The sequence below is a fragment of the Esox lucius genome, chromosome 23 (genome assembly GCF_011004845.1).
Source record: "Esox lucius isolate fEsoLuc1 chromosome 23, fEsoLuc1.pri, whole genome shotgun sequence".
In the NCBI taxonomy this organism is placed as follows: Eukaryota; Metazoa; Chordata; class Actinopteri; order Esociformes; family Esocidae; genus Esox; species Esox lucius.
The window spans coordinates 17,945,194-17,957,362 of record NC_047591.1 but is presented as its reverse complement, the minus strand read 5'-3'; the positions used below and the strand labels follow the sequence as shown (position 1 = coordinate 17,957,362).

Below are 12,169 nucleotides of genomic sequence, written 5' to 3'. Positions count from 1 at the left end.
AAGAATACATAGTAGAGACCTATCCAATCCTATAGAAAATGATGTAAAATAAGACCAGAACTGTAAAACATTGCTGATATAAATACGAAATATAGAGAGATTGCCTGCCAGAAGAAACCTCTGTTACAGTTGTGCTTCAATCAAGCTTATCAATTGATCATTAAGTCATGATTGGCTTCAGGTGGTTGTCAGATTATAGGGCAATTAGTAACCTATATAAGACTCTTACATGCTGTGCTGTGACTTTGCTTGCTAATAGCAAAGGCTATTGCTGACAACATGGGAGCTGTGACAGGCAGTCTGCGTTTTGTGGTGATGGTTGAAATCTTTAAAGGTGAGTTCTTTTTTAATTTGGATACATTTGCCAAATTTTAAGAGTTTAATGTTACGGTCTCATTGACAAATGTCAACTTGGGTTTTCTGTAATCAATATTAAACCTATTGTGAATTAAAATTCCTCAGTTTCTTGCTTCCCTGTTGAAAAGTCCTGGAAGGAAGATGGAACCTCTAAGAGATTTCTAGGTATGTTTGTTTCACAGATATGTTCTTACCCATAATCATGGTATTTTGTCACTGGGGTACTGTTTGCTGGGTGGTGATGTCTTCAGAAGAGTTAGCGTTTCTGCTATGTTCACTTGTGTTAGTGGGACCTCAATGGCATCTAAGATAGTATTTAGTAAATGTTTAGGGCATTTAAAAAAAAAAGCCTTATCAGATATATATTAATGGAATGATCATTTTACAACACTTATCTGCAGAAAGTGTGGGTGTATGAGTGCGTCCTAAAATGCCTGAAAATATATTGGTCAAATGGAAAACTCTACACTCTCACATTGCTAACATTACAAAAAAATAATCTCTCCCCAAATGAACAATAGGGTTAAGGTTGTATACTTTCTAAAGCTTTTGTAAGTCGATCAACACAAAGTTGAGATAGCGAGTTCACTTGAAAGGGAGAGTTTATATGAAAGAACTGCTGTTGTCATTCAGTTTACTTGCACATGGCAGAAGCCAATTTGTGACATCAGCTTTAAGTTTGCATTGTGAGCCTAATGTTAACATTTTATATATGTATAAAACATTCGATGTTTAGCTGTTGACTTGCCCGACGCCACCGGCGAAGAAGCCACGACCGGCTGTCTCGACACCACCGGCGAAGAAGCCACGACCGGCTGGCCCGACGCCACAGGCGAAGATGCCACGACCGGCTGGCCCGACGCCACAGGCGAAGATGCCACGACCGGCTGGCCCGACGCCACAGGCGAAGAAGCCACGACCGGCTGGCCCGACGCCACAGGCGAAGAAGCCACGACCGGCTGGCCCGACGCCACAGGCGAAGAAGCCACGACCGGCTGGCCCGACGCCACAGGCGAAGAAGCCACGACCGGCTGGCCCGACGCCACAGGCGAAGAAGCCACGACCGGCTGGCCCGACGCCACAGGCGAAGAAGCCACGACCGGCTGGCCCGACGCCACAGGCGAAGAAGCCACGACCGGCTGGCCCGACGCCACAGGCGAAGAAGCCACGACCGGCTGGCCCGACGCCACAGGCGAAGAAGCCACGACCGGCTGGCCCGACGCCACAGGCGAAGAAGCCACGACCGGCTGGCCCGACGCCACAGGCGAAGAAGCCACGACCGGCTGGCCCGACGCCACAGGCGAAGAAGCCACGACCGGCTGGCCCGACGCCACCGGCGAAGAAGCCACGACCGGCTACCCCGACAACAACATTGATGAAGCCACGACGGGCTGGCCTGTAGCCATGACCAGCACCACAGGCACAGTATTCATGAATGTCACAACTGACACTACCGACGCCACCAGCGCAGCAGTCCCGACCGACACCACCGGCGCAGTATCCATGAAAGTCAGAACTGACACGACCGACGCCACCAGCGCGGCAGCCACGACCGACGCCACCAGCGCGGCAGCCACGACCGACGCCACCAGCGCGGCAGCCACGACCGACGCCACCAGCGCGGCAGCCACGACCAAGGCCACCGGCACAGTATCCATGAATGTCACAACCGAGGCCACCAGCGCAGCAGTCCCAACCGACACCACCAGCGCGGCAGCCACGACCGTCGCTACTGGCACAGTATCCATGAATGTCACAACTGACGCCACCAGCGCAGCAGCCCCAACCGACACCACCAGCGTGGCAGCCACAACCAATGCCACCAGCACAGTATCCATGAATGTCACAACTGACACGACCGACGCCACCAGCGCGGCAGCAGCGACCGACGCCACCAGCGCGGCAGCCACGACCGACGCCACCAGCGCGGCAGCCACGACCAAGGCCACCGGCACAGTATCCATGAATGTCACAACCGTGGCCACCAGCGCAGCAGTCCCAACCGACATCACCAGCGCGGCAGCCACGACCGTCGCTACTGGCACAGTATCCATGAATGTCACAACTGACACGACCGACGCCACCAGCGCGGCAGCCACGACCGACACCACTGACACAATATCCATGAATGTCACAACCGAGGCCACCAGTGCAGCAGCCCCAACCGACACCACCAGCGTGGCAGCCACAACCAATGCCACCAGCACAGTATCCATGAATGTCACAACTGACACGACCGACGCCACCAGCGCGGCAGCCACGACCGACGCCACTGACACAATATCCATGAATGTCACAACCGAGGCCACCAGTGCAGCAGCCCCAACCGACACCACCAGCGTGGCAGCCACAACCAATGCCACCAGCACAGTATCCATGAATGTCACAACTGACACGACCGACGGCACCAGCGTGGCAGCCACGACCGACGCCACCAGCGCGGCAGCCACGACCAAGGCCACCGGCACAGTATCCATGAATGTCACAACCGAGGCCACCAGCGCAGCAGTCCCAACCGTCATCACCAGCGCGGCAGCCACGACCGTCGCTACTGGCACAGTATCCATGAATGTCACAACTGACACGACCGACGCCACCAGCGCGGCAGCCACGACCGACGCTACTTGCACAGTATCCATGAATGTCACAACCGACGCCACCAGCGCAGCAGCCCCAACCGACACCACCAGCATGGCAGCCACGACCAATGCTACCAGCACAGTATCCATGAATGTCACAACTGATACGACCGACGGCACCAGCGCGGCAGCCACGACCGACACCACCAGCGCGGCAGCCACTACCAAGGCCACCGGCACAATATCCATGAATGTCACAACCGAGGCCACCAGCGCAGCAGTCCCAACCGACATCACCAGCGCGGCAGCCACGACCGTCGCTACTGGCACAGTATCCATGAATGTCACAACTGGCACGACCGACGCCACCAGCGCGGCAGCCACGACCGACGCCACTGACACAATATCCATGAATGTCACAACCGAGGCCACCAGTGCAGCAGCCCCAACCGACACCACCAGCGTGGCAGCCACAACCAATGCCACCAGCACAGTATCCATGAATGTCACAACTGCCACAACCGACGCCAACAGCGCGGCAGCCACGACCGACGCCACTGACACAATATCCATGAATGTCACAACCGAGGCCACCAGTGCAGCAGCCCCAACCGACACCACCAGCGTGGCAGCCACAACCAATGCCACCAGCACAGTATCCATGAATGTCACAACTGCCACGACCGACGGCACCAGCGTGGCAGCCACGACCAACGCCACCAGCGCGGCAGCCACGACCAAGGCCACCGGCACAGTATCCATGAATGTCACAACTGAGGCCACCAGCGCAGCAGTCCCAACCGTCATCACCAGCGCGGCAGCCACGACCGTCGCTACTGGCACAGTATCCATGAATGTCACAACCGACGCCACCAGCGCAGCAGCCCCAACCGACACCACCAGCGCGGCAGCCACGACTGACGCTACTTGCACAGTATCCATTAATGTCACAACTAACACAATCGAAGCCTCCAGCGCGGCAGCCTCAACCACCACGACCGACGCTACATGCACTGAATCCATTAATGTCACAACTGACACTACCGACGCCACCAGCGCAGCAGCCCCAACCAACACCACCACGACCGATGCTACATGCACTGAATCCATTAATGTCACAACTGACACAATCGAAGCCACCAGCGCAGCAGCCCCAACCAACACCACCACGACCGATGCTACATGCACTGTATCCATTAATGTCACAAATGACGGCACTACCACAGCAGCCCCGACCGACGCCACCAGTGCGACAACCGCAACCGATGCCACCAGCACAGTATCCATGAATGTCCCGACCGACGCCACCTGCACTGAATCCATTAATGTCACAACTAACACAATCGAAGCTTCCAGCGCGGCAGCCTCAACCACCACGACCGACGCTACATCCACTGAATCCATTAATGTCACAACTGACACTACAGACGCCACCAGCGCAGCAGCCCCAACCAACACCACCACGACCGATGCTACATGCACTGAATCCATTAATGTCACAACTGACACAATCGAAGCCACCAGCGCAGCAGCCCCAACCAACACCACCACGACCGATGCTACATGCACTGAATCCATTAATGTCACCACTGACACAATCGAAGCCACCAGCGCAGCAGCCCCAACCAACTCCACCACGACCGATGCTACATGCACTGAATCCATTAATGTCAACTGACACAATCGAAGCCTCCAGCGCGGCAGTCGCAACATAGTTTCTGCATGTTTTGTTTCTCAATTAAACTTAAATACTTGTCCTTAGTTGTCAGTGATTTTGACTAAGTTATTTTTGAGCAAGGCCTAACTGTCCCTCGTTTGAGGTTAAATGCACAGTATGTAGGGTTGGGTAACTTTTTAAATGTAATCTGTTAGTTACATGTTACCTGTCCACATTTAATCAGTAAATAAACTTTTTGATGACTTAAATTTAGTAACATAATCTGATTACTTTTAGAGGATTTACTTATTAAGAGGCATTGGAAAACAAATGAATAGCCTATAACCAACTGAACACCGTTAGCGGGATCAATCAATGTTAGAGTTTACATAGCTAGCCAAAAACGGAATTTGCATTTAAGCGTGTAGGCCACAGTGCCTTTGGAAATGGATTTCTAAACCATTGATTTTTACTTCAGTATGATTGGGCTACATCTCTACATTACACTCTAAAGGTCTGTCAGATATTCAGTCATTCCAATTAATCCAATGAACCTTGATCTTCCAGAATCTGACTTTTTAGCTTAACATAACCCAAAATCGAATGATGTTTTAGCCTTTTCTGTTTTTTATTCATGTTTTAATTGCTTCAAAACATTGTTGAAAGATAAATACTGACATTGTATATAAATATTAAGATATCCGTAGCTTTTCGCGCATAAACTAAATCTGCAGTAGTCTGATGATTTGCTCAACAACCAACAATGTTGCAGTAACCCCAAGCACGCGAATGCACGTTTTGCAATCGTGAACACCCGCGTCGAAGTAATATTTACCCGCGCGAACGTAACCTGCGATTATGGCCATCAGTGATGGATTTTCAAAACGAAAATGAAAGAAATAAACTGTGATTATAAACCTGCAATATTAATTTAAAGTAAATGACATGTTACAGCTATCTAACAAATAGTAGCCTAATCTATTAAAATTTTCTGTAAAAGTTATTAGCAACTCCTGGCTGTTCGGTGCATTTGATACATTGAAAGATATAACACCAGGTAGGCCTATTGCCTATCATTGTCCTGAGAATTATGCGTTTAGTAGATAACTAAATAACATTTTATATGACTCGGCTAATATTATCGAAGATATATTCTGTTACCAGCCATCCAAATAACCAAAACCGGAGAAATCTAAACTAGCGCTTCCTCCGTCACTAAACTGGTTATGCGCGTCCACCTTTGCGCGCATGATGATCTCACACACACAACTGAGGTGCGCAATTCATATTTTGGTTCAAACAACAATGTTTTTAACATAAATTAAAACCTACCACGTGTCATAATTATTTCGTAATCATACATTTTTTCAAAATTATCTGTAATCCAATTACATTATTTTTGTTGGTAACAGATTACTGTTTTTTTTGTAATCAGTTACTCCCCAATTTATATGGTAGGTGTTTATTATTGTTATTGTAACGCAGCATATAACGTGGGTCGGTATATTTAATTTCGTCAAAGATTTTAACATTGGTCACATGTTTTCAAATGTACAAAGTTATTTAAAATATAATATAATGTGGCATGTTAATGCAGATTTTTCCTCGTCCCCGCTGCTGCGAACACCACATATAATCCTGGAACGCCTTCCATTCGAAGTTGGCCTTGTGGGAGGGACTTTAAGTAACGTCTGTCATAATTATGTTTTTAGCATATAATATCTCGAGTCCGGTTTTCAAATGCTGCAGAGTCAGCCGGAATTCTCGCACTGTTTACTACATTAAAATGAATAATGCCTTCATGGGTGATAGCTAGTGATGGGTGCTGGCGACATCTAGAGACATTATCCGTAACATCCTTGAGATTTTCATATTGTTGCATCGTCGGTTTTCGTTAAGTGATATTTCCGTATGTCTATGAAAATACTGCTGGCATGAAAATACTGCTGGCATGAAAACGCTCAAATGCGGTGGGCATTTCCAGGTTTAGGAACCACAGCTTCGCTTAAGATGTTACTGCCTTTTTAATAACATTGTAAGCTAAACCTTTGTGATATGTTCCATGAGTAGACACCGCGTCTACCTCCACTTAACTGTGTACTCATCACATTTTCTATTCGGTGTTTAGGCCTATACGAAACGCCCGCTATTTACTGGTAGTCTTCCAATTCCCTTACACGTATTAGGCCAACAGGTGTCGCCAGCGTGTTTCGAACATAGACGGTTTCGAATCAGAGAATCGTTTTTCCATGCACATTTTCAATTGGCTCGTAGTTTCGGACAGCTTCGTTTCTCCCATCACGAAGTAATAGGCTTCCTACGGTAAAATAAGTTTCTCACAGACCGGTCTCCAAGAATCTCTGGTGGTGGTTTTAGTGGGATTTGATCAGGCTGCCATCTACTGGACATGACTGATATGTTCATGATACCCCACAGTAAAGAGAGAAACAATCGAAGCGAAACATCCAAGTTCTTTTAAAGGCCATTAGCAAAAGCTCAAAACTATTTAACTGCTAAAAAAAAACATTATATATACACATTTTTGTTCCCAAATGTTATCAGATTTTAAAGCGTTAATGTTAAACAAAAAAACACGAAACCGTTTTTGACCTGTAAATGATGTTTGAAGAGAAGGTCGAATTCTCCAAAAGCGTTCAGATTTTGGAAATACAATATTGTAAATGTATTGTTAACATTTGTCGAAGAGATCATTATTATCCTGCTGAGTGATAGGGTCCACAATAATGTGGGCTTTAATGTCGTCAAGAAACATAGAGTAAAATTATGTTCTCAATCAATTTCATTGTAATGTTGTTTTGCACGTATACATATGTGCGGAATAAGGGATATCATTTCCTTTGGCTTTATTTAGACAATGTTTAATATCAAATATATTGTAACTTAGTTTACATGACTATAGTCTTGATATGAATAACACGCATTTTGTTTGAAATATAATTTTACTGAAAACAGCAGGTTGATTAAGGGACGTGTATAAAAGTGCAGGTTTTTAATTTAATATTTCTGTTTGGATACAAAAGTAACACATCACATCTGTATGTTACATAGTTTTGGTACAGTAGATACACTCAAAGTCTATAGCATTCCTGTAATCGGGAACGAAATCGTGTTACATAGGAATTACGTCAGGAAGTAAATAGTCGCACTTGCGCGCGCGTAGTAAGACCATCTCGTCTGACATAAACAACATGGCGACGTCCTTACAGCGCCTTACGTTTGTTGGGAGCAGTCTTTTAAAACGGAATTTATTGAAGACAAACGTCTTAACCAGGGTGAGTCTGAATATTCCGATGGTTAGCTAACATTTTAGGTAAATCTTGGTAGAATGATAAGCATAGACTTAAAAAAATAATAATAGGGATATCTAAATTCCCGGCAGCATGGCCTGTGATCTGCTGTGCTATTTCTTCTAGGGACACTTAACACTGCGTGCAAAATGAAAAGAAAATCAAACATTACGGTACTTTAAAACAGTAAAACTACCTGTTCCGTAATATGCTAGACAAGGAACCTCTATGACTTAGAATGACGAGTAAAACTTGGACATGCTATAAAGGATTATCGTGTAGCTAGCTCAGTACATGTGTAGCTAGTGTAGAACTAGATGATTTTAATAGGAATATAACTTCACGTTTCCTCCCAAATTGTAGTCCCTAGTTGGATCACGCAGACTATTAGCTACCCAGGCCGCCAACCAAGTGGTGTTAAATGTCCCTGAAACCAAGGTTACCACGTTAGAAAATGGACTACGTGTAGCATCCGAGGATTCTGGTTTGTCGACGTGCACAGTGAGTAGTACACTCTCATTATTCAGTACAGCTGCCTTGCTGTAGCAGTGTGCTAAAGCCGTTGTGATCAATTAATTCCTTGCAGGTCGGTCTTTGGATAGATGCCGGAAGTCGTTATGAGAATGAGAGAAACAATGGCACAGCTCATTTTTTGGAACACATGGCGTTCAAGGTAAAATTATAGCTACTAGACAATTTCAACAGCAACTGCGGTCAATTCACTATTACTCTGTTGATGCAAATTCGATAAGCATGTTTATCAGTGACATGTTTGGCAGGGTACAAGGAAGCGGTCACAGCTTGACCTGGAACTGGAGATTGAAAATATGGGGGCCCACCTAAACGCGTACACCTCCAGGGAGCAAACTGTGTATTATGCCAAAGCATTCTCGAAGGACCTTCCCAGAGGTACGACCCTGAACTATTTAGAAATGTTATGTCATCGTGTCACCAAACTGTGTGTGGCACAGGAAATCACATACCTCTGCACAAGACTGTGCTCAAAAACATTCTTCTCGCTTTATCCTCCAGCGGTTGAGATCCTGGCAGACATCATTCAGAATAGCACTTTGGGAGAAGCGGAGATTGAGCGAGAGCGAGGGGTCATCCTCCGAGAGATGCAAGAAGTGGAGACCAACTTGCAGGAGGTGGTGTTTGACTACCTACATGCCACTGCTTACCAAGCCACAGCACTGGGCAGAACCATCCTGGGCCCTACTCAGAACATCAAGTAGGACTTTTTGTCGTCTTGCTCTGCTAGGGCCTGGGTTGCTTTCACTACGGGACTGGGGTTTCTTCTTGTGACCAGGAAGCTAATACTCTCTTGGCTGAGTCTCATTTTTCTTCTAATTGGTCCCTAATGAGCATGACCCACAACCGAGAGCATGTTACAACATTTTAACATAGAAATGTACAGTGCATAACTACTTATTATTGTTCTAACTGTTCATCCTGCCGAATATATCCCTAGATTTGGTAAAGACTTTCAATTAAGACCAGATTGTCTTATAGGGGTTATCTATAGTTATGCTCTGACTTAATTTTTTCTTGTTCATGTTTAAAGAAGCATTAACAGAGGAGACCTTGTTGAATACATCACTACGCACTACAAAGGACCCAGAATTGTTTTGGCTGCTGCTGGAGGTTAGTCCTTTTACTGATGTTAAAGAACAAGAGTCGCATGCTCATCCATCTCACATCTCCTTCCATCTAAAGAAAAAGGGTTTCGTTTTGAAAACAAAATTAGTGACAATGGATTCCAGCCCTTTGAAACATCCGCATGAAATGTATTTATAGCTAAGTCACACCTTGCAAACCAGTCACTGGTTTAGAGGATAAAATGTGACCACGGACTCCATCCTACTGAAACAGATTGAGCTTTACATCCCCTTCCTGAAATGACCTGCTCCTCAATTGGATTGGAATTCTTTTGATTGGTTGTGATGTCTGAGATGGGTGTTTTTCAAGGAGCATGTTGATTTTAATGGGATACTCACGTGACCGTTCTTTGGATTTAAGGTGTTGTTAATATGAGAAATGAATAGATGGAGGTTATATTGTGCTAACGTTGTCTGTCAAACAGGGGTTTCGCACAGTGAGCTCATCGATTTGGCCAAGTACCACTTTGGGAATCTACCTGCCAAATACAAGGGAGAGGCCCCGTCCTTCCCGCTGTGTAACTTCACTGGAAGTGAGGTAGGACATAATTTTTCTCCACAAAGGCAAAGTGCACAAAATGTCTCCCTGTTCTAAACCTTTATTGACCGTTTTATTAAACGATTGGTCAGATCCGGGTTCGTGACGACAAGATGCCCCTAGCACACATTGCCGTTGCCGTGGAAGCAGTAGGCTGGTCGCATCCCGATACCATTCCCCTTATGGTGGCGAACACGCTCATCGGCAACTGGGACCGCTCCTTTGGTGGCGGTGTGGTAAGTTTATTTGCCGTTCGCGTGCCCAGCAACGCCGGGTCTCCCTCCGGGGTTGATTCCTCCTCTTACAGTCCGTTCGTTGCCCTTTGCCAGAATCTTTCCAGCAAGCTGGCACAGATGGCCTGCCAGGGAAACCTGTGCCACAGCTTCCAGTCCTTCAACACCTGTTACACCGACACCGGGCTGTGGGGACTTTACATGGTGTGTGAGCCCGGCACCATCAACGAGATGATGCACTTCACCCAGCTGGAATGGTGAGCACCGACTCAGGCCAGCTGCCTGCCTAAACGAGCAGAACCCAACCAAGTTTGGTGCTCGTACGGCCATGGAACCTTTTCGGGAAAGGTGGCCTAATCTGAATGGTTTTGGAGTGGTTAAGGAAATGAATGATTCAGTTTTAATATTTTTTTTTAGTTACAAAAACCAAATTAGCCAGGATTGGAATGTGACCGCGTCTGTGTGCACGCAAATCCTTTGGTGTGTGCCAGTGGTCTGTTGAAGAGGACAGTCGGACAAGTAGGCAGGCCTTTTGTTGTCGGTCTCTCGCTACCACATATTAAAAGCCATTCAGTTCCATCTCTAGAACCTGCAAACTACTGAACTGATTTGGTTATGTATCCACCTTAATTGCTGGACCTGTAAAGGATAATGTATAAACAAATCTGCCCTTGCAGTCTGAATCTGGCCAGTCTTTAGACTGAACAGAGGACAAAATAAGGTCTCACTAAATAGGGCAGAAACAGTACATCAACTGTAGCATTGCATTCATGTAAGACCTTATCCAGCCTTCTGCTCAGTCAGAGAAAATTGAATTCAGTCTTGAATAACACTAATATTTACTTTGTAATTTTTTTTTTTAACCCAAGGATGTCTCTCTGCACAAGCGTGACTGAGGGTGAAGTTGCAAGAGCGAAGAACCTCTTAAAGACAAACATGCTCCTGCATCTTGACGGTAATTTTCTGGGGGTTTTGTTGGAAATTGACCTTTTGGTGCCAATTTATACTTAAATGCTTATGGAGTTATCCAGTCATTCAAACCGTACTTAGAAGGCTTAGAATACATTCCCTTGTGTAAAATCAACTCCTAGGATCAACCCCCATCTGTGAGGACATTGGCAGACAAATGCTTTGTTACAGTCGCAGGATCCCACTGCACGAACTGGAGGCCAGAATTGACGTGAGTGAATGAACGTTTCAGCGACCCACTGTATCTGTGAAGTAACATTGCAGAGACACTCGTGTAGTGTATTGGGAAATTATTGCAGTGTCTTTATTTGAAATGTTTCTCTCAAAGGCCATAGATGCAAAGACCATCAAGGACGTGTGTACAAAATACATCTATGATAAATCTCCTGCCATCGCAGCAGTTGGTACGTGGGATTTCTGTTATCAAGAACAGTCAAATTATGCAGTTTTACTGGTATTTGTTTTCCCCCTTAGAAATCATAAAGCCATTGGGGATTATCAAACAGTAATGCAACTTCAGCTATAAATATACACATGCTTTTCATTCAACAGTGGCAGACAGTACAGAAACCATAGTATTGCACTCAGTCGAGACCTTCCAGTCCCCTCTGCTGCTCAGAACAACTGTATTTAGCCGTTTAAGGTTGTTACTATTTATAAAACTGTACGTTGTGGTGTTAAGATAACTGAATTCCATTTCTCTCTCGTTTCAAGGACCTATTGAACAGCTTCCAGACTACAACCGAATTCGCAGTGGGATGTACTGGATGAGAACCTGAGAATTGGCACTATCAATAACTAGGAACGTAAATAACAGCAAACCGCCAACTGTACAGTATATAAACAAGTCAACCTTTACAAACAGAGTAT

General features: G+C 46.1%; 2 protein-coding genes across 2 annotated transcripts; both read left to right on the top strand.

The window, feature by feature from the left end:
- The first annotated feature begins 258 nt into the window (after positions 1-258).
- LOC106024903 (flocculation protein FLO11-like) lies at positions 259-3,857 on the top strand. Its single transcript, XM_034290263.1, has 4 exons — positions 259-334; positions 463-522; positions 1,094-3,780; positions 3,813-3,857. Exons 1-4 carry the CDS (start codon positions 280-282, stop codon positions 3,855-3,857), a joined length of 2,847 nt encoding a protein of 948 aa, XP_034146154.1. The 5' UTR covers positions 259-279.
- A 3,907-nt stretch (positions 3,858-7,764) lies between these two features.
- On the top strand, positions 7,765-12,165 carry pmpcb (peptidase, mitochondrial processing subunit beta). The gene is made up of 13 exons (XM_010887281.5): positions 7,765-7,886; positions 8,265-8,402; positions 8,488-8,574; positions 8,681-8,810; positions 8,934-9,132; positions 9,466-9,545; positions 9,985-10,097; positions 10,190-10,333; positions 10,427-10,587; positions 11,200-11,285; positions 11,422-11,510; positions 11,628-11,703; positions 12,014-12,165. The coding sequence occupies exons 1-13, from the start codon at positions 7,803-7,805 to the stop codon at positions 12,076-12,078; spliced, it is 1,452 nt and encodes a 483-aa protein (XP_010885583.2). The 5' UTR covers positions 7,765-7,802; the 3' UTR covers positions 12,079-12,165.
- The last annotated feature ends 4 nt before the right edge of the window (positions 12,166-12,169 follow it).

Bases quoted from the DNA above. Each gene is read 5' to 3' on its own strand.
- LOC106024903 (XM_034290263.1), top strand. From the start codon at position 280: ATGGGAGCTGTGACAGGCAGTCTGCGTTTTGTGGTGATGGTTGAAATC. The intron at 523-1,093 runs GTATGTTTGTTT...TTCGATGTTTAG, and splicing joins AACCTCTAAGAGATTTCTAG to CTGTTGACTTGCCCGACGCC. The intron at 3,781-3,812 runs GTATCCATGAAT...CGACGCCACCAG, and splicing joins CGACCGTCGCTACTGGCACA to CGCAGCAGCCCCAACCGACA.
- pmpcb (XM_010887281.5), top strand. From the start codon at position 7,803: ATGGCGACGTCCTTACAGCGCCTTACGTTTGTTGGGAGCAGTCTTTTA. The intron at 8,575-8,680 runs GTAAAATTATAG...CATGTTTGGCAG, and splicing joins TGGAACACATGGCGTTCAAG to GGTACAAGGAAGCGGTCACA. The intron at 8,811-8,933 runs GTACGACCCTGA...TTTATCCTCCAG, and splicing joins CTCGAAGGACCTTCCCAGAG to CGGTTGAGATCCTGGCAGAC.